Genomic DNA, 26,870 nt, shown 5'->3' with positions numbered 1-26,870 from the left:
AGGAAACACAGCCTTGTTAATAAAACATAAGACGCATTTAAAGCTCTCATCTCCATCCTTTCACCACTGTTCAACACGGCTCTCAAAGCACTTCCTAGTGCTTTAAAACATTTAAAATAAGCATTTAACAAGAAAGAGATTTTTATACTTACTGGTAAATGTTCAAGTAATGAAGTTACACTCTCAGACACATATATTATGCTTCCATCTGTCATGATTGCTAAAAAAAAACCATCAAGAGCCTGAAATTAAATATAATGGTCAGTTAAATGAAAAGAAAAAAGTATCTCAAAGGACAAAAATAAAAATCTAAGATAAACGACAATGGATTTAATGAGGAAATAGGTGCATATACAGAACACCGTCAAAGTGCCAGCTTTTCCCCCTTTACAATCCCTTGTTATTTATCCATTTGTCTACATTTGTTAAGTGCTTCTGGTGAGGGGGAGGAGATCACTTTCTGCCCATTTCTCAACGAGCTGATTTCTAAAAGACACACACTTGTTCTACCTTCATCACTATGTATATTCTGTGATCCAACCAACCTAACCTCTCAAAAGCACATGGCACATTAACAGTATGTTTTAGGCACAAGAACACATTGTCATTATTTTGGATGTATTAACAGACAGGCATGGAACTGAGGTGTAGAGAGAAATATACAAAATAAAGTAAAAAGGAATGGTAGGAAATTAAGCTGAAAAACTAGTCTGAAGTGAAATCATGAAAGGCCTTGAATACCAGGTTAAAACATGAGGTCTTTATTCTATACACAAAGGGAGCCAATGAAGGCTGTGCTTCAATGACAGTCGTCTGGAAACAGTGTGTAAGGAGTGGATTTAGAGGGAAAAGAGAACTGAGTCAGGAAGATCTCAGTGGCTTTTGGAATAATTAGAGAAGTTAACAAGAATCTGAATGAAATCATGAATAAAGAAGAAAGGAATTAAGTGAGCACTGGGGACTGTGAAGTTAGACTCATGAGAGAGTCAGAACCTGGGTGCAAAACTTAATAATAATCTTGTACTTGCTACATTACAAAATATTTTCACTTAGGAATCCTAAGCATAGAAGTGACAGCTAAAAAAATGAGATCTATAAAAAAAGTAAGGGCCAAAGATAATCATTGGAAGAATAATCTACATAAAGCAACACAGAGGACAAAAAAGCCAGAGAAAGTGACAAAGAAGACAGAATACACCGGTCATTAGAGAATCAATGTAGAAAGACAAGGCAAGTGGGGAGGAGAGTGACAGTTCAGGGTAAAATGAGATCAGACAGAATAAGGAGTAAGAAAGTAAAAAAATGAGAATGAATTTTGGTGATCTTCAAAAGAGTTATGCCAACAAGAAGGCAAGTCAGACTACCATAAGTTTAGAGCGAGGAGATGATCAGAAGCTGTTTACAAACTACTCCTTCATGAACTTAAGAAAGGAAGAAAGGAGAAAGGGTAACAGTTTCACAAGAGGGCATTAAAAACAACCATCGAGTGTATCTGCAGGCTAAGGGAAAGGAAGATGCAATGGAGAAGTTGTTGAAGATACAAAGCAGAAAAGACACCATAAAGAGAGATTCTTCTTCTCCCATCAAAACAGTTATCATACCAAATTTCTTAATTAAAGAGCTCTCAAAAAAATGGCAACCTCTGGCAGGAACCCTGCATGTCTTACTCGTCTTCATACACGTATCTGTAGCACCGTAGCACTAGTGTGGCCCAAGTAAAAAAATACCCCTGGTATACAATTCATAGACCTCCCTCCCTCTAACTTTATGTAAAATTATTGAATGTATAGAAAAAGGGACACACTCTCATATGCCCTTCTACTGGGAAAGACTTTTGGATATTAGAACTTAATTTGAGTAGATGCCTATCTTTGAGAATGGGTTTGTCTAATGGAGGTTGAAATCTTATAATTAAACAACTCACGTATTATTTTTTAAAAAACTCTTCAGCACAGTAATACCATTATTCTACTGCTTTCCTCATGTGAGGCTAGATTATGTCACCTTTGAAAGGAAATTATAATAGTATTTACTATGATAATATATATTTGCTAAGACTCTTTGGAACCATTATTAAGCGCAGCTCTCTTCTATGATGAGAACAGACTAGAGATAAGTACATTTAAAACTTACTCCCACTTCCAAAGTCTACCTTTTCATTTTTCAAACCAGGCAAAAGCCTTTAACAGCATTTTGCCAAAGTCTTCACATGAGAAAGGACCAAGGGCCCAGACTTCTTCTGAGTGGAGGTACGTAATTTCCCAAGAAGATAGGTGAGCACCCTAAAAACTACAGGGGCCTTGAGGATGGGCTTCAAGAGGAAGATTAAAGAAATGCAGAAGACAGAGAGAGAACTTCTTCATCCCAATATTGAAGACTATGAAGCTTCTTCACAATGTATAATGAAAGGGAAAGGACCATTAGAACTCCTTGTCTTGCTGTTTAGTGCCTACTTGACTCACAAGCAAAGGATTATACAGATCTTCATTATTTGCTTAGTGACTGTTTAGTCTGGGATAGAACAGAATACAGGTTCTAGGGAAGGTTACAGTACCTCCCAAGAGCTACAGCTAAGGTAAAGCTGACGAGAGCACTGCCTTTGTAGATGACTGGGTATAAAAGCTATGTATATGCAAAGTTTTCTTATTGTATAGGCAGGTTCCACAATGCCAGGTGTGAAGTCCTAAGTGTACATAGATTTTGGCATATGGCAGGAAGGTGGTGGGAAGAGAAGTCCTGGAACTAATTTCCCTTGTGTGCCAAGGGTCAATTACACTTATATCTAAAGAGATAAATTTTGGAAAATGTCAATCTACTTTTTAGAGGAAAACAAATTAACAAAATTGGAACCTTTTTGGCTTATAACTTATGTGTACACCAATTTAAAGAGCTAATTGCTGGTTAATTACCTAACTGGCTTCACCAGGAAGAAGTCTGTTGAGGCACAGTGTGCACAGTGGCCAAGGGCCCGGGATCAGAGGCCACCTGCCTGCAGTGGGACCCAGTTGAGCCATTTACTAGCTGTGTTACTCTGGGCAAGTTTCATAATCACTTTCTTCCTCATCTGAAAGCAAGAAAGAGATACTAGTATCTGTTTCATAATACTAAATATTATCACACAGAGGTACTAGTGCCTCCTTCTTTAGAGTGTTGCAAGGGTTCAAGGAGTTAAAATGTGAAAGCTGCTCACTTATTGTTTGGATTTAAAGTACAGGTTTAAGGTGAAAATTCAGTGAGAAGAATGAACAGTGACTACAGTCAACAGTTAAGTTATGGTATACTTTAAAATAACAAAAAGAGTAGAATTAGAACGTTTCTAACACAAAGGAATGATAAATGCTTGAGATGACGAACACCCTGATTACCTTACGTGATTAATGCACATTGCATACCTGTATCAAAACATCACATGTACCTTTAAATACATATAACTATTTTGTGTCCATAATAATTAAAAATAAAATACAATTAAAGTACAGATTTAAATATATTTAAACTCAAAAACACTTCACATGGTAACATTTCTGATGGATATACAGACGTAATCCAACAATTAAATGTCCCACCTGAAATACAAATTGGAAAATTAACTCATTAATTTGCAAACTATCTTATTTCAGACTTCAGTAAGTACAGGGCACCTGAGATGCCACACACAGGCACCTCGTCTGACTGAGCTCCGCTTCACTACACTGTGCAGTTACTAAAGTAAAGGTCAGTGGCAGCTCTGCATCAAGCAAGTCTATTGGTGACATCCGTCCAACAGCAGGTGCTCATTCTGTGTCACTATGCTACATTCTGGTAATTCTTGACTATTTCAAACTTTCTCATTATTATGATATTTCTTATGGTAATCTGTGATCTCTGATGCTACTATTATAATTGTTTAGGGGGGGCCACAAACTATGCCCACACAAAATGGCAAACTTAATACTGTGTGTGTGTTCTGACTGCTCCACTGAATAGCCATTCGCTTTCTTCTTGAGTTCCCCTTCCCTGAGACACAATATTAAAATCAGACCAATTAATAACCCTAAAATGGCCTCTACGCGTTCAAGTAAGAGGAATAGTTGCCTGTTTCTCACTTAAAATCAAAAACTAAAAGTGAACTTAGTCCAGAAAGCCATGTCAAAAGCTGAGATAGGCCAAAAGTTAGTCTCCTTGTGCCAAATAGGTAGCCAAGTTTTGAATGAAAAAGGAAAGTTCTTTTTTTTTTTTTAATTTTTTTTTTTTGTTTTTTTTGTAGAGACAGAGTCTCACTGTACCGCCCTCGGGTAGAGTGCCATGACGTCACACGGCTCACAGCAACCTGTAACTCTTGGGCTTACGTGATTCTCTTGCCTCAGCCTCCCGAGCAGCTGGGACTACAGGAGCCCGCCACAACGCCCAGCTATTTTTTTGTTGCAGTTTGGCCGGGGCTGGGTTTGAACCCGCCACCCTCGGCATATGGGGCTGGCGCCCTACTCACTGAGCCACAGGCGCCGCCCAAAAGGAAAGTTCTTAAAGTGCTACTCTGGTGAATATACAAATGGTAAGAAAGCCACACAGCTTTATTGCTGATATGAAGAAATAGTGGGTGGTATGGATAGAAGATCAAACCAGCCCCAACATTCCCCCTTGTGTCAAAGCCTAATCTGGACCAACGCCTTAATTCTCTCCAATTCTATGAAGACTGACAGAGGTGAGGAAGCTACAGAAGAAATTCTTACATTAGCAGAAGCTGGTTATTGGGTATAAAGTAGCTATCTCCAAAACATAGAAGTGCAAGGTGGAACAGAAAATGCTGACGCAGAAGCTGTACCAAGTTATCTAGAAAGTCTAAGATGAACGTGGTACACTCAACAACCTTTTGTTGAGAAAAGATACCGCCCAGGACTTTTATAACTAGAGAGAAGAAATCAATACTGGGCTTTAAACCTTCAAAGGACAGGCTGACTCTCTTGTTAGGGGGATAAGGCAACTAGTGACTTTAAGGTGAAGCCAATGTTCAAATATCATTCTGAAAATCCCAGGGCCCTTCAGAAGTATGTTAAATCTACTTAGCCTGTTCTCTATAAATGGAACAACCAAACCTAGATGATCAACATGTCAGTTTATAGTATAGTTTACTGAACATTTTAAGCCCACTATTAGAAACTACTGATCAGAAAGCAAGGTTCCTTTCAAAATATCACTGCTCATTGACAGCGCCCCTTGTCACCAAGGGCTTTGATGCAAGATACACAAGGAAATGGATGGTGTTTTCCTGCCTCTAACACAATAGCCATTCTTCATTTATTTTTTTATTTTTTTGAGACAGAGTCTCACTATGTCGCCCTTGTTAAGAGTGCCGTGGCCTCACAGCTCACAGTGACCTCAAACTCTTTGGCTAAAGCGATTTTCTTGCCTCAGCCTCCCAAGTAGCTGGGACTTGTAGCCCACCACAATGTCCAGCTACTTTTTGGTTGCAGTTATCATTGTTGTTTAGCAGGCCCTGGCCAGGCTCAAACCCACTGGCTTCGGTGTATGTGGCTGGTGCCCTACTCACTGAGCTAAAGGGACCGAGCCATAACAGCCATTCTGCAGCCCTTGGATCAAGGAGTAATTTCAACTTTCACGTTATTTAAGAGATACACTTTATAAGACTGTATTTGCCCTAGATAGTGATTCTTCTGATAGGTCTGGGCAAAATCAATTGAAAACCTTTTAGAAATGATTCACCACTCCAGATGCCATCCAGAACATGGGAGGTCAAAATATTAATGTTAACAGGAGCTTGGAAGTTGATTTCAGCTCTCATGGAAGACATGGGGAGGTTCAAGAGGAACTCACTGCAGAGGTAGTGGAAACAGCAAGAGAATTACAATTAGAAGTGCAGCCTGATGATATGACTGATAGCTGTAATCTCATGATAAAACTTTAAGGGATGACGAATTTCTTCTTACAGATGAGCAAAGAATATGGCTTCTTTAGATATGGAATCTGCCTCTAGTGAAGATTTTGTGAACACTGTTGAAATGACAAGAAAGCATTTAGAATATTACATAAACTTAGTTGATAAAGCAGGGTTTGAGAGGACTGACTCCAATTTTCAAAGAAGCTCTACCTGCAGGTAAAATAATATCACACAGCACTGCATGCTACAGAAAATTCTTTAGAGAAAGGAAGAGTCAATCATTGTGGCGAACTTCACAGTCATCTTATCTTAGGAAACTAACGCAGCTATCCCACCTTGCAGCAACCACCACAGCAGCCATAACCGATGAGGCAAGAACCCCACCAGCAAAAAATGTTACAACTCACTGAAGGCTAAGATGATCGTGAGCATGTTTTAGGAATAAAGTATCTTTAAGTTTAGGTATTTCTTCTTTGCATGATGCTATTGCATGCCTAATACACTATAGTACAGTGTAGACATACTCACTGAGAAACCAAACAAGTATGACATTTATTGCAATATTCACTCTGCTGCAGTAGGCTGGAAATGTGCCGCAGCATCTCCAAGGTGTGCTGTATACTAAAATTATTCACCGTCTGATTTCTTTTTTTGAGGAAAATAAAATTAAATCTGGACATACCTCTAACATTAACTGTGTAAACTCTTCATTACTAAGGAATGTAGGTTTCCAGTCCTGTCGAATTTCACTAGCATCTGACTGTGCAGTGATTTCTGTGAACAGATCAACACATTAGTGGCACACTCCAACCACCAGAGGAGGACTAAAGTCCTATAAGCTGCCTTCTCTTTCCCACTCTAATTAAAGATGAGAACCACAGGTAACAGCATTTACTCATCTGGATATCAAGAGGTCCAAGTTTGGGTATGACAAAATATTTGAGTTAATGTGGCAAGTTATCTCCTTGGGTTTGGTCTCTCAGTAATACCAGTCTGTCTTTTGTCTGGGAAGCTTGGACAGTCTAATATATTATTACAGACAGGCCTAAGATTGCTTCCTATTTGACACAATGACCAAATAAGAATCAGACAAAGCAGATTAGATAAACTTTGCTCCATCATTTGGAAGAAATATTTTCTTCTTCCTTTTCTTGCTATCTAAATGGTAGTATCTAGAGCAGAGATGAGGGGACGGGCCTGGAGGAAAGGGCCCACAAGCCGCCAGTCTGCTCTCAGAAAAGCCCTAAAGGCCTGCCTACTGCTGGGCAAAAGGATCCCTCCCAATGCTGGGTGCTCCATCTTAATTAATCAAGGATAAAACCTTTACCCACTTTAGTAATAGTCCCAGAATGATTCTGCTTAGTGTCCCCCTGTAAATGATATTAGTGGTAGAGAGCTGGTTAAAAATGTGGAGGTCCTGGCTTGGGACATATGTTTTGTCACTATTTTATTTTGCTACACACTTCTAATAGATTTAGATTGAATTTTATCACTATTTTATTTGTTACACACTTCTAATAGATTTAGTTATGAGAAAGCTATTCATACATGATGAGATCTGATTTATTTAAGTAAACAAATGTTTTTTCATCTTTAAATGCAGACATTGGCTGGGTGTGGTGGCTCACGCCTGTAGTCCCAGCACTGTGGGAGGCCGAGGCAGGCGGATCGTCTGAGCTCAGAGGTTCAAGACCAGTATGAGCAGCAGTGAGCCAGAATAAGACCCCGTCTCTACTAACAACATCAAAAACAGCCAGCACCGCCAGAGAAAGAAGAAAATCAACAAAAAAGGAGTAATTCAAACAAAGAAGAATGAACAAGCAAACTGAAATTAAAAATAAAAAAAAAAATTATGTCATAGATTATATTCTGTAATATACTCTATTAACATTTTGCAGTTAAAAAAATAAAAAATATTTTGTAGTAAGAAGTATGTTTTGATTTTATTGTCAGGCATATAAACACAGTACTAAACTGTCATCCAAAATCTAGCATGTAAGAGACATCTGTACTGGATCTGAAGAGTAAGAAGAGCCACCAAATCTGCAGAACACAGACACACCTCCTGAATCTACATAGTCACATGCATTTGGGAAACAGATTTAAATCCATAAGCAACACCAATCAAGTTTAATTAAACACAGTTCTATTTTAGAGTAAGTATGTAAGAATTCCTTTTTTCCTTAACATAAATAATATTCTTGTGAGAATTATATATCTAATTTTGGGGGAAAAAATTCCACTTACTGCAAAAACTCATCCTCAATTATTGAGGGAAATGCATGCATTTCATTTCATTCAACAATCATTTATTGAACTCTTGATATCTAAGGGACTGATTTCAGTAAGTGTACCATCCAACGTGGGGCACTCAGGTTGGTGGGAAGACTATTTGCAGAGGTAAAATGTAGTGATATTGGTGTCTAAATACAAAGACAAGCAAGTCTGACACATTCACAAAAGAATCAACAGTATCTAGCAATTGTGGTACTAAGGTATATGAAAACTATTCTAACATTTTCTCACATTTGAATGCTGGGTGACTAAAAGGGTGGTGGTATAAAAAAGAAAAAAAAAAGGCAAGTTAAGAGAAAGAAGTGACTTGACAAAATAAAAATGAAATCATTTTTAGATGCACTGAGTTTGAGAACATGCAAAGGAAAGACCTAGATGTTACTAGAAAGACATGGGTAAAAAGTTTGCATCTAAAAATAGAGATCTGGTGGTTTAAATGCGAGAGCTGGAGCTATGGAATGAGGTAACCAAGAGAAAGAGTGCAGAGAAAGCAAGAAAGCAAGGATGAGACTGAGAAATGTCACACTGAGAAGGCACAAAGAGAGGAAAGAAGTTAATTTCAGACAAAAAAAAAGGGAGGTAGAAATGCAATAAAACAGAGGCCAGGGGAACAATCAAGGGAGGAGCAATCAAACTTCCAGGGCTTGAGAGATGCAGGAAAGGATGGGGTATGAGAAAAAGCTATTGCTCTGTTGGCAGCTGGGGCTGTCAGTATCATCAGTGAAATTAAGAGAAATAATTTCAATATATGGTGAAGCATAAAGCAGTCTGGTAAGACACTACCAAATGAGCCAAGAAGTAAACAGAGGCACTAGGTACTAACTATCCTTCTGAGTTCTGCAGCTGCATTTGCATCTGAAAAAGGAAATATCCTTTTATAGGTTTTTTAAATCTATTAACCCTCTTAATCAAAATATTTATATTCTTTAAATTTTCTTCTTATGCCTCATTTAGTCAAGTCAGTTTTGTTTAACAAATACTTTATTTTAAAACATTGCATTTCCTAGATATATGCTGAAACAATCTTTTAAAATGGTATACAAGGCCTGTATAGGATACAGCTCTGTCCTTTCTAAACCCCCATAACTTTCCAACACAAACATGCTTCAGTTACAATGAAGTCTCTCTGCTTCTCTGATTTTACACATTTCCTCTGTGTAAAATGCTGTCATTCTTAAAGACTCAGCTGAAATATTAATTATTTTAAAGCATTCTCTGAAATATTTTCCCCTTGTGTTCTTATTGTAAGTTCACAGTTCTAAGCACTACTCACATTATAATTATTTGTACTGTAACTATGTGCTTACATGTTTGTCTCCCCCGGCTTGACTTGCTTGAGAACCAGGATTGCTACCGTTTCATGAGAAATTAGGATAAAGTAGGCACTAAATAAATGTTTGTTGAATGAAAGAAAGAACATACTTAGGAAATCTTTAAAAAGGCAACTATAAAAACTGAAGAAGCATCTAATCTTAAGCATCTGTCAAGATTCTTTGAGAGTCTGTAAAAAAAGTCACCATTTTATAAAATTAAAAATTTACCTTTATGCTTTCGTAAAAAATCAATGCTTTTCTGGAGAACAGTAGATTTGTCCATCTTTCTAGCATTACCAGGAAGCATGGATCCCAATTCTTTAATGAGAACATTAAACTGATCTCTGCGTTTCTTTTCAGATTTGTTTCTGGATACTCTGATGAAATAAATAATCAGTTTTTAAACAATCCATTTGATTACACAAATAGTTTAATACAGTGCTAATTTGGACATGACACAGCATGTGTATGCGTCAATATAGATGATGGTGAATATTTATTGCCAAGGTTACCAACAATGTACAGTTAATTTGGGCAATAATTTTTCATCTTAGTTTAAAGTCACTAAAGAAACTTTACACATCAAATATTTGACATACGTGTTTTTGAAATACATGCTAAGACAAACTGCATTCAAATCATGAGTTTTTATCTAATATTTACCAATGATTATAAAAGTTTACAAGGCAATTATAAATATTAATAAGATATAGTTTGTGAAAGTACATATATAAATACAAATTATTAAAAACTGTTGAATAAAAGAAAGTTATCCATCTAATGTAAGTTTTAAACCAACAGAAATATAAAAATGAAACTCCACCTCCAAGGAACTCATTCATTCTTCCTAGGTACTCCTATATCCTAGCCGCCAACATATGTATATATAGAGTTGTAGCCAATCATCTGACCACCTGTCTCTTGCTGAGGATACAGTCTCCTTGATAATACAGCCTACGTTTTTCCCCCTAAGCACTAAGCATAAAGTCTAACTAATAGCAGCATTCCAAATGTATGGACATTAATGATTACTGCTATTCTATGTGAAGCAGTAGTCTGCAAACAAAGAGTTCCAGAGACAAACTCAATTGTTTATAAAGCAATTAATCATTTTTTAATATCTTTAATTATATGCTTTGTAAAGCCAATTTTCTTTTCTTTCTTTGTTTCTTTCTTTCTCTCTCTCTCTCTTTTTTTGTGAGACAGAGTCTCACTATGTCACCCTTGGTAGAGTGTCGTGGCATCACAGCTCACAGCAACCTCAAACTCTTGGGCTTAAGTGATTCTCTTGCCTCAGCCTCTCAAGTAGCTGGGACTACAGGTGCCTGCCACAATGCCTGGCTAATTGTTGCAGTTGTCATTGTTGTTTAGCTGGCCCAGGCTGGGTTTAAACACGCTAATCTCAGTGTATGTGGCTGGTGCTGTAATCACTATGCTATGGGCGCCACGCCTGAAGCCAATTTTCTAATTCAATTTTTCTTCAAAATAAAGCATAACACTTTTCCAAAAGGTAATAGGATAATTTAATTTAATTTAATTTAAATTGTATATCAATATTCTAAGCTCTTCCACTTTTCCAATACATCTAAATTCTTAAAGCAGATACTTTTTGAAAATCATTAATTTAGGACTTATTTACCATTACATTTGTTTATTATATACTTATTCACTATTTTACATCTGAAATCAAACTACCTTTTTGCTTTGTCTTTGTCATCTTCTTCAACCAACCCATCAAAAATACTACTGTCATCTCTAAAAAAAAAAAAGAAAACTAAGTGGTTGGGAAAAAATAAGAGCAGTTTCAGTGAACAAGAGTAATACTAAAATGACATGTAAATCAACTCAAGTTATATCCTAGATTTTTATAAAGTTAATAGATTATACAAATTTAAACTAACCTGTTTTCCAGTAAGTATTAAAAAATCAAAGCTTAGCTGTATTTATATTTCTTAAAGTTTATTACATACATAAATTTTAAAAGTATTTATACTCAGCTATACTATTATACAACATGCTAAAAAAACAGAATTTAATTTAACTGGTTTAAATAACTTGTTTCAAACTTTTAGTAATCAATATGTACAGAAATTCAGTGTTATTTGCCATTAGAAATTAAGTTCTGTTTATTTTATATAAATAAACCATTATTCTAGTAATGAATTTTTAAACAGCCTCATATAATTCAAAATAAGAATCTCTAAAAACATACCTGTCAACAATTGAGCTCATTTTACTACAGCTTACAGCAAACAACATAACATACTACGTTTTCGTCTTGTGGTAGACATTTGTACTTCTCCTTAAGTGAAAAGAGAAAGAAATGGTCATTAGTTTCCTAAAAATCTTAATTCTATGTTATCTTGAGGAATTCTACATGTTATAGACATTTCAAAATGTTTGGTTTGTACTGAAGGCTAGAACATTACTTTCAAGCATATATCTCTGGCTGAGGAACATCTGGGGGCTTTTTTTTCCTTTTAAAAGAGGAAGAGACTATAGGGAAAAATTCAGGTTTATAATTCATTTTCTTTTACTATTAAATGATCAAAATGAAGTAGACACTTTTAATAGTCAGTATATAAATTTGACTATGTAACTGCAACAATGCTGTCCGCTCAGTAATAAATGTACATTGAGAGCCTATTTTCTGTTAAGTGGTATGGGAGGCTTGGGTATAGCAGAGTGAAGGACACCGTTTCTGTAGGTAAAAATTTGCAGTTAAGCAGGGAGATAGGTATCCAAATAATTATAAGAAGTAATGAAGATACATACTATGGAATGGCATCGCTGGGGAAAGGAACAATTAAGTGTACTCATGGGAATTAGAGAGCAGAGTCTAAGGAAACATTCTTGATGATAATGAGTTCGTGGAATCAAGATTCTTGTTACGGCTCGGTACAAATGTTCACATTTATATTTCTAGCATTCTGGGAGGCTGAGATAGAAGGACTGCTTGAGCTCAGGAGTTCAAGACCAGCCTTAGCAAGTGCAAGACCCTGTCTCTACTAAAAATAGAAAAACTTGCCGGGCGTCGTGGCGGGCACCTGTAGTCCCAGCTACTCAGGAGGATCACTTGAACCTTGAGCTACATTAACCCCACTGCACTGTAGCCAAGGCAACAGAGTGATCCTTAGTCTCAAAAAAAAAAAAAAAAAAAACCCCAGAAAGAAAAACATTCTTTTTACTGTCAGATACAGAAATTAATAGCATCAGCATCCTCTGGGAGCTTGGTTAAAGGGGAAATCATGGGCCCTATCCTAGTCCTACTGAATCAAAACTTATTATTTTCCCAGGGTTCCCATGCAATAATGCATAATATCTGAGAAGCATAGACTAGAAAACAGAAAGAGGTAACTGGCTGAAAAGATTCTAAGCCACAGGAATGGTGATTTGCGGAGGTGCAGGACTTCATCAGACGGGCAAACACAGTATTTAAGAAACTAAAAAGTTTAGCATTTTCCTTATGCAAAATTTAAGCATGTTACAATTTAGAATTTTAATTACTAGAGCACAAAGGGAGAACAGAAATAGTAGAGGGACAAAGATAAGTCGAGAAGAGTCTTATTAGAAAGGGTCTCCTACACACTGAAGGAATTAAAACTTGCTGCTTTATGAGCCTAAAACTTGCCTTTCTGTATTCGATGAATCAAATACCCTTAATTGAAAAATCTGAATTCCAAAATGGTCCAAAATCTGAAAATTCCTGAGCACCAATCTGATTTTCAGAGAAAATGCCCACTAGATCATTTTGGATTTCAGATTTTTGGATTAGGAATGCTCAACTGGTAAGCATGTACACAGTAAATATTTCAAAATCCAAAATACTGCTAGTCATAAGGGTTTCAGATAAAAGATAATCAATCTATATATAGTGTTTCTAAAAGTATAATACTGAATAATGACTTTAATTCTAATAAACGTCCTAACAAACAGTTTTGAGGCATAAGAAATTCTACTTCAGGCTCGGCGCCCATAGCCAGTGGTTAGGGTGCCATCCACATACACCAGGGTTGGCAGGTTTGAACTGGCCTGGGCCTGCTAAACAACAATGACAACTGCAACCCAAAAATAGCCGGGCGTTGTGGCGGGCACCTGTAGTCTCAGCTACTAGGGAGGCTGAGGCAAGAGAATCTCGTGAGCCCAAGAGTTTGAGGTTGCTTTGAGCTGTGACACCAAGGCACTCTACTGGGGGCGACACAGTGAGACTGTCTAAAAAAAAAAAAAAAATCAGGAAATAATATAATGTATAACTCTTGCTAAACCAGAGAAAATTGAGGTATTAGAAGATGACGAGATTCTACGTAATTCTGTAACTGTTTTCAAACGTGCCTTCACAAGAGAAAGAGAGAACAATCCCGGTGATGATGCCGCACTGCCTATGTGTCTGCAGAAGTGGGAGTCAAAGGCAAAAATAAAATGGACTAACACCAGGATAAAACACTATGATTTTAAGTGTCTGGGGTATTATCAGCAGACAGACACAGAATTACAGAAATTTAGAATCAAAAGAGAATTTAAAGATCACCTAAATACACCCCTCTGGTCCAACAGACATACTTATCATTATGTAATAACAGAGTTTTGTTCTATCACTAGAACAAAAGAATAGTACAAAAGTAATAGAGCAAATTTGGGAGAATTCAAAAAGAAAAGTTTCATTTAAAGTTAACAGGGTAGAGAGAGCCTTATAAAGTACCCAGAGAGCCATCAGTATGTTGGTTTAGTTACCAAAGGTAGGAAATAAGACAAAGTAAAAAAATAAAAGTCCCGGAGAACTAGAAGTCCCACGACAGGGCCTTGTGGTCAATATGAAGGATGAAACCAAAACCGTTTAGAAGACACAGACGGATGCTTTCTCGGGCATTTTACTATGACTGTTAATACTATTTGTTGCCCTGCAAATAGAATAAGACTATATCTCAAACAGTCTAGCTCAAGATCTTTTCTCTACTTTTCCAGCTATTTGATCGACAAGCTTTATTTAAGGAAGAGCTAGTAAAATAGGTCCACTGAGTACTCTAGAGCAGCTGCTTTAAGATTTCCCCAAACTTCTTTAAGTGGTATTAAACTAACTTTAACAAAATAAAATCGTAATGGTGGAAGAGCCAAAACATTTTGTTTGGGGACTAGGTCCCCTGCTTTCAATCCAGGAGTAGCAGCCAGTCCTACTTGCCCACACTGTGGGTTCTGAGAAGGACGCACATGCCACATTCCTCAAAAGGAATCTCGAGTCTATGATCCATATAAAATAAAATAAATTTTATTAATCAAAGTTTTTTTTTAATTTGGCATTTTAGGTCAGAATAATATGTAATAATCACCTTTGAAAAGATTGGCTGAAGTCACTATAATCCAGAATTCGCCAATTATAAAGAATCAAATTACAACTAGGAATTAAATGCTCCTCTATTTAAGCAACTGGAGGAGCTCAAAGTCATTCAGTGATACAGACTTCCCAGATGCGCATACGTCACATTACCATTTCATGACAACAGGGGGCAACGATGGCATGAGTCTTTTACAAGCATTGTTTTAAAAACTAGCTTTAAAAAGTATTCATCATTTGTGGCAACATGGATGAGCCTGGAGGACTTATTTCATGAAGTCAGGTACAGAAAGAGAAGTACCACACTCACACCTAGAAAGTCACAGAACCGATGGAAGAATTTCAGATATTAGAGGCTGGGAACGGCAGGAGGATAGAGAGGATAAAAAGAGGCTGGTTAATGGATACAAAATTACAGCTATGTAGGAAGAATAGGTTCTAGTATTCTATAGCACTGCAGGGTAAATATAGTTAATGATAATTTGTTGAATATCGTATTTTCAAAAAGCTAGAAGAACAGATTTTGAATGACCTTCATACGTGTTGAGGTGATGGAACATTAGTTACCCTGATTTGATCATATTTTATACATTGTACACATGTATCTGGAAACATCACTCTCTATCCCATAAATATGTACAATTATTATTTGTTAACTAAAAGTAGAAGGAAAAAATATTTACCAAATAGAGAGATTAGTAGCTAAGAGACTTTATAAACAATTGAAATTTCACCAAATAGAGAAACAGATAGTTTTTTCATTCACCATGCAACATTATACATAATTACGGAAAGTCTCAGACTCTGACAGTATATCTTTGGAAAAGTACCCTTACACATATAAAACATATTCTCTACTAAAACTAAACTACAGTTTCCAATGACATGATGGGACTTATCTTCTGATCCCACCTGCTGCCACCTCCAAAGTTTCCCACTCCTACATCACTAATTCTCTCCTCTACAACTGGATAATTCTGACCAATGTATTACATTAACACCTTAGTGTCTGTCATCTAAAAAGCAAAACAACACCCCCACCCCCAACAAAAAAAACCTCTCTTAACCCACCAATCCCTTCAGCCACTGCCCCACTTTCCTGCTCCCTTTCCCAGGAAAGCTGCTTGTCTGAGTTGTGGAGAGTGGTAGTTGGGAGAGTGGCTGTTTCAATGTCCTCTGTTCCACTTACCTTATTTTAAAAGTTAGGGTTTATTTTCACCAAGGTACAAAGTTTATAGAGGTTACACAGTTTTATAAGACTTACTAAAAATCAAGTTCTCTGTCCTGTCATCCCTATTTCCACTTTCAACTGCTTTCAATTTTTTTAACTGTTTCTTTGGTATTTAACTCTCAATCTTTTAAAATTTTTGTCACTTCTTTGATTGTTTCAGTTTTAGGCAGGGTGCCTAGACAGTCCCAATTTATTCAAGTTGTCCCAATGTAAGTATTAAAAAGTGTTCCCTTTTGCTCTCAGAAATATCCTTTTTTTAATCTACTGAACTTCACTAAGAAAAAATATGAATTTAGCTCTTTGACTCCCCAACCTCACTTCTCCAAGTTCAGTGTCATGATGTTGGATAGGTGATTATATTCAGATGTGACATTATTGTAACTCTGTAAATGCAGTTCACAGCGGAGCCACAGAGTGCACTACAGTTACACCCCCACCCCTTTTTAGACAGACTCACACTCTGTCACCCAGGCAAGAGTGCCATGGCCACAGCCTAGCTCACTGGCAACCTCAAACTCTTGGACTCAAGCAACACTTTTGCCTTAGCCTCCCAAGTAGGAGGGACTATTGGCATGTGCCACCACACCTGGCTAAGTTTTCTATTTTTAGTAGAGAGGTGATCTCACTCTTGCTCAGGCTGGTCTCAAACTCCCAACCAACCTCTGGGGATCTTCCCACCTAAGCCTTCCCGGGAGCTAGGATTATAAATGTGAGCTACCACACTGGCTTTCATTCCCTTTTCTAGGGGCACTATTTTGTTTACTTAATTTCTGTGTATACTTATTACCAATTCAGCTTCCCTATCTAAATCTACTCTCTGTATCTTGAAATACACAACATATTCTACCAGTTTCACCTGTTCACAGCTATTTCTCATGAAATCTTCCAACCTGTTTCCACTGGAACTAGATGCCATCTACTATACCTGGTGACCACCTTATCTTGTGATCACTGTTCAGCATCCTGGTGAGTCCACTGGGTGATGAACAATGGTGAATTCCCTCTAGTTAAGTTGCATGCCCTGTTACTTGTTGCCTATGCCTTTGTCTTTTTTAGTTTTTTTTTTTTTATTGTTATTAAGCTCTTCCTATAATAATTGCCTAAGAAAGAGGACAGAGCAGGTAAATTGTTTAAGACTGTGTAAGCCTAAAACTGTCATTAGGCTATCCTATCCTTAATCAATAGTTTATCTTGGGTACTAAATATTGGACTAGAAATCATTTTTCCCTCAAAATTTTGAAGACTCCCTTGTCTTCTAATTTCTTACGTGATATTAAGAAGTCCAAAGCCATTATGATTACTGATTCTTAATACGTGACCTATTATTTATTTCACTCTGGAAGCTCTCCTGTGTTCTAAAATTTAACAGTAATGTGCCCCATTTCAGACTTATTTTTATACCTGTATTGGTCACTTGACATATTCTTTCTAACTGACTATTCTTTCTAACTCATGCCCCCTAATGCTGAAAAGTTTTCTTGAATTTGCTATCCTTTGTTATTCTTCTCTATTTCCTATTCCAATGGTGGTCTCCACCCCTTTTTAACAACGAAAATACACTGCAGCATTAGGAAGGTGAGAACCACTGCTCTATTCCTTCTTTCTGGAACTCCTATTATTTAACATTAGGGATCTTAAACTGCTGCTCTTTTTTCTCTTCTCATGTTCCATCTCTTTGCTCTACTTTATATCAATTTTATTTTTCAATCCTTTCATTGAGGTTTTTTTTTTTCTTTTTCTTTTTTGAGAGAGTGTTTTGCTCTGTTTTCTGGGCTAGAGTGTCATGGCCTCACCCTACCTCACAGCAACCTCAAACTCCTGGGCTCAAGCCATGCTTTGCCTCAGACTCCCAGGTAGCCAGGACTACAGGTGCCTGCCACAATGCCCAACTAATTTTTCTATTTTTAATAGAGACAGGGGTCTCACTCTTGCTCAGGCTAGTCTTGAACTCTTGAGCTCAAGGGATCCTCCTGCTTCAGTCTCCCAGAGAACTAGGATTACAGGCGTGAGCTACTATGGCTAGCCCTCTCTGAATTTTTCACCTCCAATTTCATTTCTTATTTCTGTTTCAACATCTACTCTTAACTTTCTGAAAGGTTTGTGTTTTGGTTTTTACCTACCTACCTGGTCTCTACTTCCCCAGCTTAGCATTTGCTCTCTTGGTTTGGTTTTGTCTCTAATATGAGAGGTTTTCCTCAGCTGTCTAGTGATCTCTGGTCACCACCTCGTATTTACAGGTGGGCACTTAAGAGATCACTGGAGGCTCTGTGTGAGATGGCTTGTTGACTCAACTTCACTGCAGGAATATCAGGCTCGAATAGTTCTTTGAGAAATTCTCAATGTCAGTATCTTCAGATCTTTTCTCTTAGGCTGGTTTATAATTCACAGAAAAAAATCTTAACTCTTGACTGAATAGTATAAAAATCTGAGTTTTTATTTCCCTTCAATGTCACTACCATTCTTGGCTATGTCTGTTGCTCCTTTATTTTTAGAGAATAAATCTCCAGATTGCTGCTAAGATAGGGAAGGAACACTTGCCTCAGTTCCAAAGAAAAAGATCTATGGTGTATAATCACCTTTTAACTGGATTTGCCACTAATCATTCTGTTTTAGTCTCACCATCACTCCTATTTACAGAAGTAAAGAATGCTTCTAATTCACGAGAATTTTAGAGAATCTATCATGCCAATAAGTTTGTTTCTCAACTTTCCCACAGGGGCTCGTGATTATAGGTCCTGCAAGAAAGTCACTGTATTTCCTTTTGCTTTTCGGGTTCCAAAATTTGTCGCTATTGTTTCTGCTTCCATCATCCTTGTCCTGGTTAAGTTACATCTTTTGTAAAAACCTTTTTACTTAGATTTAGTGAGGTTTCAAGAGGAAATGAAATATACTTGCACTTTATTTGCCATCTCTAATGGGAAGTCCCTCATTCTCTTTCTTCACTGCTCCTAATTAGGCATTCATCCCTATCGCTCCACTGAAATTGCTCACTCTAGAGTTACCAGAAACTGCATGTTGTCAAATCTAATGGCTGCTTTGCTCTGCTCTCAACTGAACCTCTTAGTAAGTGTGCTGTAGATGACTACTTCTGCATTTATTAAGTATCTTCTTTTCTTGATTTCTGTGACAGAACCCTTTCATCTCACTGGTTGCTGCTTCTCCTCTGATTAACATTGGCACGTGCCAGGGCTGAATATTTTTAATCAGTGTACGCTGCCCAGATAATTTCATACAGACACATGACCCTCAAGTCCACACTCCTAGAGCATGTTTTCAAGTGCAGAGTCATATATCCAACTGCCTTTTTGACATTTCTACAGATTTCACAGGTATCTAAAATATCATATAGCCAAAAAAAGAATGTGACTTTCTTCTATAAACATGCTTCTCTCCCATTTTCTTTCCAACCTGATCTCCGTATATTCTCCCATAACTTGCTCTGCTCTGGCCATATTTGCCCTTTCTGTCCCTTAGGCATGCTAACGTCATGCCCCCTTTTCAAAGAGGCCTTCTCTAACTACCTAGTGAAAACTGTCACTAGTCTCTATTACATTATCTATTTTAACTCTCTGCACAGTACTGACCAGAAGTGCCTCGTGTGTTTGTCTTGCTCTAGATTTGCTCTAGAATGCAATTCTTATAAGAGCAGGGAAGGCTTCAGTGTATTCTTAGTATCTAAAAACACAGCTGGTATACAGTATTTTGGGATTAACATAAAAGGAAAATTTTTTAAATAAAAGTTTCCTCAAGTTAGTATGTCAAAATAGTTCACAGATTCTTTTATATATGTTTTAGGAAAAATACTATTCTATGATACATTCTAAGATGCGCCTTTCTTTACCTTTTGTATTCTTTGGATTCTTTGAACTGATTCTTCAGAATACTGTAAGTTCAAGGTACTCTTCCATATGACCAACCATGAGTCTCAGAATTCTATTTAAACAAGAAAAATATATATATATTAGATGTATACAACTTATAAAGAAATTTACCATGAAAAAATGTTTTAAAATATTTTTTCAACATAACAAAATTCAGAACTCTTGTTACAAAAATATACATAACATTTTAAATTCTACAAATTATTTCTAAAAAAAAACCCAAATAACCTAAAAATCATGAATAAACCAAATCACTTTTAATTCTGATGCAGAAATTAAAATACAAAAGTATGAAAGTAACTATAACTATAAAAACATGTTAATCAATATAGAACATAAAAAAATAATTTGTGACATCAATAACAAAGTGGGGCACTAACAGAGTAGAATTTTATATCCAGTTTAAAGTTAGGTTGGTATCAGCTTAAAACAGTTATAACTGCAAGATGTTTTAGAAATAAGTTTAAAATAGTTCTAACTGTAAGATGTTTTAGAAATAAACTTGTGGTAATCACAAAGAAAATACTTAAGAGGATTCACAAAAGAAAATGAGAAATGAAACAAAGCATAACTACATAAACATCAAAGTAACAATGAAAAACAGCAGGAAAGGGAAAGGACAAAACAGCTACAAGACAGAAAACTACTTTAAATGTAATGAATTAAACTTCCCAAGCATAAGACACAGAGTGGCTGAATGAATAAAAACACAAGATCCAACTTGTCTTGGAGAGACTACGAGAGACTCACTTCAGATTTGTCTACGAGAAACTCACTTCAGATTTAAGAACACACACACTGAAAGTGGAAGGAAGAAAGAAGATATTCCATGCAAATGGTAACCAAAAGAGAGTAATAGTGGCCATACTTTAACAGATAAACAGACTTTAAGTCAAATACTGTCACAAGAGACAAGGAAGCACATTACATAACGACGAAATGGTCAATTCACTAAGGAGATATGACAATCATAAATATATATATGTACCCAACACCTGAGCATTCAAATGTATGAAGAACAGAGCTGAAGGGAGAAACAGCAACACAACAGTAGATGATTTCAATATACCACTTTCAATAATGGACAGATCATCCAACAGAAAATCAGTATGGAAAAAAGTAGCCTTGAACAATACCACAGTTCAGTCATCTCTTTGTATCTGAGAGATACTGCTTCCAGAGGCCTACTCAAATATCAGAAAGAATAGATGCTCAGATCCTTTCTATAAAATGGTATACTATTTGCATTTAACCTATATACTCTCCTGTATACTTTAAAACACTTATAATACAACTAATACAATGCATTAATAAATGCTATGTAAGTAGTTGTCATATTGTACTCGATTTTTATTTTATTTTATTTTTAATTTCATTTATTTCTTATTGCTCTCCCATCACTGAATATTTTCTTTTCTTTTCTTTTTTTAAAGACAGAGTCTCACTCTGTCACTCTGGGTAAAATGCCATGAAGTCATCATAGCTCACAGCAACCTCAAACTCTTGGGCTCTAGAGATCCTCTTGTCTCAGTTTTTCTATTTTTTAGTAGAGACAGGGTCTCACTCTTGCTCAGGCTGGTCTTGAACTCCTGAGCTCAAGCGATCCACCTGCCTTGACCTCCCAGAGTGCCACTGAATATTTTCATCCACAGTCAGTTGAACCTGCAGTTGTGGAAAGTCTGGATACAAGGGGCCAACTGTATAAACCATGTGGACCTATCAGCCATTCCAACCAACAACAGCAGAATATATATTCTTTCAAGAACACAGAGAACAATTCACATAATGAATTGGTCACAAAACAAGTTTTAACAAAGTTAAAAAAAATTGAAATCATACCAAGTATCTTCTGTGAGCATAATGAAAATAAAAATCAGTATCAGAAGGAAAACTAGAAAATTCAGAAACAGATGAATATTAAACACACTTGTCAATAACCAGAGGATCAAGGCCACACAAGAGGGTCCTTGGAGCATGTGTACAAATTAGGTAACAGTATCCTCATTAACACAGTAAACATTATACCCACCATCACCATGACAATTTACAAATACCGCAGCAACCCCAAAATGGCCTTGAGAGTATAGGAATGGGGCTGACTCCCCATTTCAGAATTCTTCACTGCTTTCCAAGAAAAACTGTGACTATTCTACCTCTGGCTTAGCATATCACTAGGGATTAGAATAAAAGGACAGTCCCTAGCCCTGGGGGCTACCATTCCTTGCTACAGTCTGCTCTCTACTGACTTTGAGAGTATACTCTTTTCTATACTCTGTCTTTAAACTTAGGGTTTCATTCACTCGCACGGATTGACTCAGTCCTTCTACAGAACATTCTATGCTTTAATAAATTTTGCACTCTGCCTGCTTGCACCTGCCTGGTCTGCTCATTTGCTCTGTCAACTTGGTGCCAGTAACCTCTTCAGTACTGGGAAACAAGAACCAGGGAACAGGGATCTGACATCTGGTCCCCTACTAGTGTGACATTTTATAATCAGAAAATTAAAGTGTTGCCTTTTTTCTTTTTCTTTTAACTAGAGCCCTAACTATACACCAAAAAGGCTAACAAAATATAACATGTTATCTATTTCCGAGAAGAAAAACATGAGTAACAGAGACTATTTTCCTATTTAACTTATTTTAGAGGGGAAAAATACTTCAATTTCATCTAATTAATAATAATTTTAAAATTAACTGAAAATGGTTACCTCAAGAACTTGAGTTTAAAAAATTCAAACTACAACAAATTTTTTTCTAACCTAATAACCTACTGACCTACTTTAGAATTTAGGTTTGTTAAATCTGATATCACAAATATTTGGAAGACTGGTAGATCTGTTAACATTAATTAAAAGTAGTACTAAAATTTAACTCACTGGTGTAATACAAAAACTCAAGCAACAATCCTTAATAATGTTGATCACCACTTATGAAAAATTCTAATGTGCTTCTGCAGATTTTTTTTTTTTTTTTTCTTTTTTTTTTATTGTTGGGGATTCATTGAGGGTACAATAAGCCAGTTACACTGATTGCAATTGTTAGGTAAAGTCCCTCTTGCAATCATGTCTTGCCCCCATAAAGTGTGACACACACTAAGGCCCCACCCCACTCCCTCCCTCTCTCTTTCTGCTTCCCCCCCCCATAACCTTAATTGTCATTAATTGTCCTCATATCAAGATTGAGTACATAGGATTCATGCTTCTCCATTCTTGTGATGCTTTACTAAGAATAATGTCTTCCACTTCCATCCAGGTTAATACGAAGGATGTAAAGTCTCCATTTTTTTTAATGGCTGAATAGTATTCCATGGTATACATATACCACAGCTTGTTAATCCATTCCTGGGTTGGTGGGCATTTAGGCTCTTTCCACATTTTGGCGATTGTAAATTGAGCTGCAATAAACAGTCTAGTACAAGTGTCCTTATGATAAAAGGATTTTTTTCCTTCTGGGTAGATGCCCAGTAATGGGATTGCAGGATCGAATGGGAGGTCTAGGTTGAGTGCTTTGAGGTTTCTCCATACTTCCTTCCAGAAAGGTTGTACTAGTTTGCAGTCCCACCAGCAGTGTAAAAGTGTTCCCTTCTCTCCACATCCACGCCAGCATCTGCAGTTTTGAGATTTTGTGATGTGGGCCATTCTCTCTGGGGTTAGATGATATCTCAGGGATGTTTTGATTTGCATTTCTCTAATATATAGAGATGATGAACATTTTTTCATGTGTTTGTTAGCCATTCGTCTGTCGTCTTTAGAGAAAGTTCTATTCATGTCTCTTGCCCATTGATATAAGGGATTGTTGGCTTTTTTCATGTGGATTAATTTGAGTTCTCTATAGATCCTGGTTATCAAGCTTTTGTCTGATTGAAAATATGCAAATATCCTTTCCCATTGTGTGGGTTGTCTCTTTGCTTTGGTTATCGTCTCCTTAGCTGTACAGAAGCTTTTCAGTTTAATGAAGTCCCATTTGTTTATTTTTGTTGTTGTTGCAATTGCCATGGCAGTCTTCTTCATGAAGTCTTCCCCCAGGCCAATATCTTCCAGTGTTTTTCCTATGCTTTCTTTGAGGATTTTTATTGTTTCGTGCCTTAAATTTAAGTCCTTTATCCATCTTGAATCAATTTTTGTGAGTGGGGAAAGGTGTGGGTCCAGTTTCAGTCTTTTACACGCAGACATCCAATTCTCCCAACACCATTTATTGAATAGGGAGTCTTTCCCCCAAGGTAAGTTCTTGTTTGGTTTATCGAAGATTAGGTGGTTGTAAGATGTTAGTTTCATTTCTTGGTGTTCAATTCGATTCCAAGTGTCTATGTCTCTGTTTTTGTGCCAGTACCATGCTGTCTTGAGCACTATGGCTTTGTAGTACAGACTAAAATCTGGTATGCTGATGCCCCCAGCTTTATTTTTGTTACTAAGAACTGCCTTAGCTATACGGGGTTTTTTCCGGTTCCATACAAAACGCAGAATCATTTTTTCCAAATCTTGAAAGTACGATGTAGGTACTTTGATAGGAATGGCATTGAATAGGTAGATTGCTTTGGGAAGTATAGACATTTTAACAATGTTGATTCTTCCCATCCATGAGCATGGTATGTTCTTCCATTTGTTAATATCCTCTGCTATTTCCTTTCTGAGGAGTTCATAGTTTTCTTTATAGAGGTCCTTCACCTCCTTCGTTAGGTATATTCCTAGGTATTTCATTTTCTTTGAAACTATGGTGAAGGGAGTTGTGTCCTTAATTAGCTTCTCCTCTTGACTGTTATTGGTGTATACAAAGGCTACTGACTTGTGGACATTGATTTTATATCCTGAAACATTACTGTATTTTTTGATGACTTCTAGGAGTCTTGTGGTTGAGTCTTTGGGGTTCTCTAAGTATAAGATCATGTTGTCAGCAAATAGGGAGAGTTTGACCTCCTCTGCTCCCATTTGGATTCCCTTTATTTCCTTGTCTTGCCTAATTGTATTGGCTAGAACTTCCAGTACTATGTTGAATAGTAAAGGTGACAGAGGACAACCTTGTCTGGTTCCAGTTCTAAGAGGAAAAGCTTTCAGTTTTACTCCATTCAGTAAAATATTGGCTGTGGGTTTGTCATAGATAGCTTCAATCAGTTTTAGAAATGTGCCACCTATGCCTATACTCTTCAGTGTTCTAATTAGAAAAGGATGCTGGATTTTATCAAATGCTTTTTCTGCATCTATTGAGAGGATCATGTGATCTTTATTTTTGCCTCTGTTAATATGGTGGATAACGTTTATGGACTTGCGTATGTTGAACCAGCCTTGCATCCCTGGGATGAAGCCTGCTTGATCATGATGAATGACTTTTTTGATGATAAGCTGTAATCTATTGGCTAGGATTTTGTTGAGAATTTTTCCGTCTATATTCATGAGTGAGATTGGTCTGAAATTCTCCTTTTTGTTTGGGTCTTTTCCTGGTTTTGGTATCAGGGTGATGTTTGCTTCATAGAATGTGTTGGGGAAGATTCCTTCTTCCTCAATTTTTTGGAATAATTTCTGCAGTACAGGAATAAGCTCTTCCTTGAAGGTTTGATAGAATTCTGGAGTGAAGCCATCTGGACCAGGGCATTTTTTAGTTGGAAGCTTTTTTATTGTTTCTTTGATCTCAGTGCTTGAAATTGGTCTGTTCGGGAGGTCTATTTCTTCCTGGCCAAGTCTAGGGAGAGGGTGTGATTCCAAATATTGATCCATTTCCTTCACATTGTCAAATTTCTGGGCATACAGTTTCTGGTAGTATTCAGAGATGATCTCTTGTATCTCTGTGGGATCAGTTGTTATTTCCCCTTTATCATTTCTGATTGAGGTTACTAGAGATTTTACTTTTCTATTTCTAGTTAGTCTGGCCAATGGTTTATCTATTTTATTTATTTTTTCAAAAAACCAACTCCTTGTTTCATTAATTTTCTGAATGATTCTTTTGTTTTCAATTTCATTGATCTCTGATTTGATTTTGGAGATTTCTTTTCTTCTACTGAGTTTATGCTTAGATTGTTCTTCTTTTTCCAATTCCATAAGGTCTCTTGTGAGATTGTTGATGTGCTCTCTGTCTGTTTTTCGAATGTAGGCATCTAAAGCGATGAATTTTCCTCTCAAAACTGCTTTTGCAGTATCCCACAGGTTTTGGTAGCTTGTGTCTTCATTGTTGTTATGCTTAAGGAAGTTAGTGATTTCCTGTTTGATTTCTTCCTGCACCCATCTGTTATTCAACAGAAGATTGTTTAATTTCCATGCCTTTGGATGGGGTCGAGCATTTTTGTTAAGAGTTGAGTTCCACCTTTAGTGCCTTATGGTCTGAAAAGATACAAGGTAAAATTTCAATTCTTTTGATTCTGTTGATATTTGTTTTGTGTCCCAGGATATGATCAATTTTGGAGAATGTTCCATGGGGTGATGAGAAGAATGTATATTCTTTATCTTTGGGGTGGAGTGTTCTATATGCGTCTATCAAGCATAATTGTTCTAGGGTCTCATTTAAATCTCTTATATCTTTGTTTAATTTCTGTTTAGAGGATCTGTCCAGCTCTGTAAGAGGTGTGTTAAAGTCCCCTGTTATGATGGTATTATCAGATATCATATTGCTCAGACTGAGTAAGGTCTGTTTCAAGAATCTGGGAGCATTTAAATTTGGTGCATAGATATTTAGAATTCAAATGTCTTCTTGTTGTAGTTTTCCCTTGACCAATATAAAGTGACCATCTTTGTCTTTTTTGACTTTAGTTGCTTTAAATCCACATGTATCTGAAAATAAGATTGCAACTCCTCTTTTCTTCTGAATTCCATTTGCCTGAAAAATTGTCTTCCAACCCTTGACTCGGAGCTTTAATTTGTCTTTTGAAGCCAGGTGTGTTTCTTGCAGACAGCAAATGGATGGCTTGTGTTTTTTAATCCAGTCAGCCAATCTATGTCTCTTCAGTGGGGAATTCAAGCCAT

The 26,870-nt window shown here is 36.8% G+C and overlaps 1 protein-coding gene across 9 annotated transcripts in view; it reads right to left on the bottom strand.

The window, feature by feature from the left end:
• The window catches only part of CLOCK (clock circadian regulator), a 128,545-nt gene that overhangs the window by 30,265 nt on the left and 71,410 nt on the right, over positions 1 to 26,870 (bottom strand). For 7 of the 9 annotated variants that reach the window (XM_053577536.1, XM_053577535.1, XM_053577538.1 and 4 more), the window contains exons 2-7: positions 19,885 to 19,976; positions 11,696 to 11,785; positions 11,179 to 11,238; positions 9,712 to 9,860; positions 6,558 to 6,649; positions 153 to 242 (exon numbers count right to left, since the gene is read on the bottom strand). In XM_053577536.1, the coding sequence (XP_053433511.1) occupies positions 153 to 242; positions 6,558 to 6,649; positions 9,712 to 9,860; positions 11,179 to 11,238; positions 11,696 to 11,742 (438 nt within the window). In that variant the 5' untranslated portion in view covers positions 11,743 to 11,785; positions 19,885 to 19,976. Of the gene's footprint in view, positions 1 to 152; positions 243 to 2,909; positions 3,065 to 6,557; positions 6,650 to 9,711; positions 9,861 to 11,178; positions 11,239 to 11,695; positions 11,786 to 19,884; positions 19,977 to 26,870 lie in introns of those variants that run through there. The other 2 variants (XM_053577542.1, XM_053577543.1) reach the window with 2 other exon arrangements.

Source organism: Nycticebus coucang, chromosome 23 (genome assembly GCF_027406575.1).
Source record: "Nycticebus coucang isolate mNycCou1 chromosome 23, mNycCou1.pri, whole genome shotgun sequence".
Classification (NCBI taxonomy): Eukaryota; Metazoa; Chordata; class Mammalia; order Primates; family Lorisidae; genus Nycticebus; species Nycticebus coucang.
Note: the sequence above shows the minus strand (reverse complement) of the source record. Positions and strands in the feature narration are given on the sequence as shown.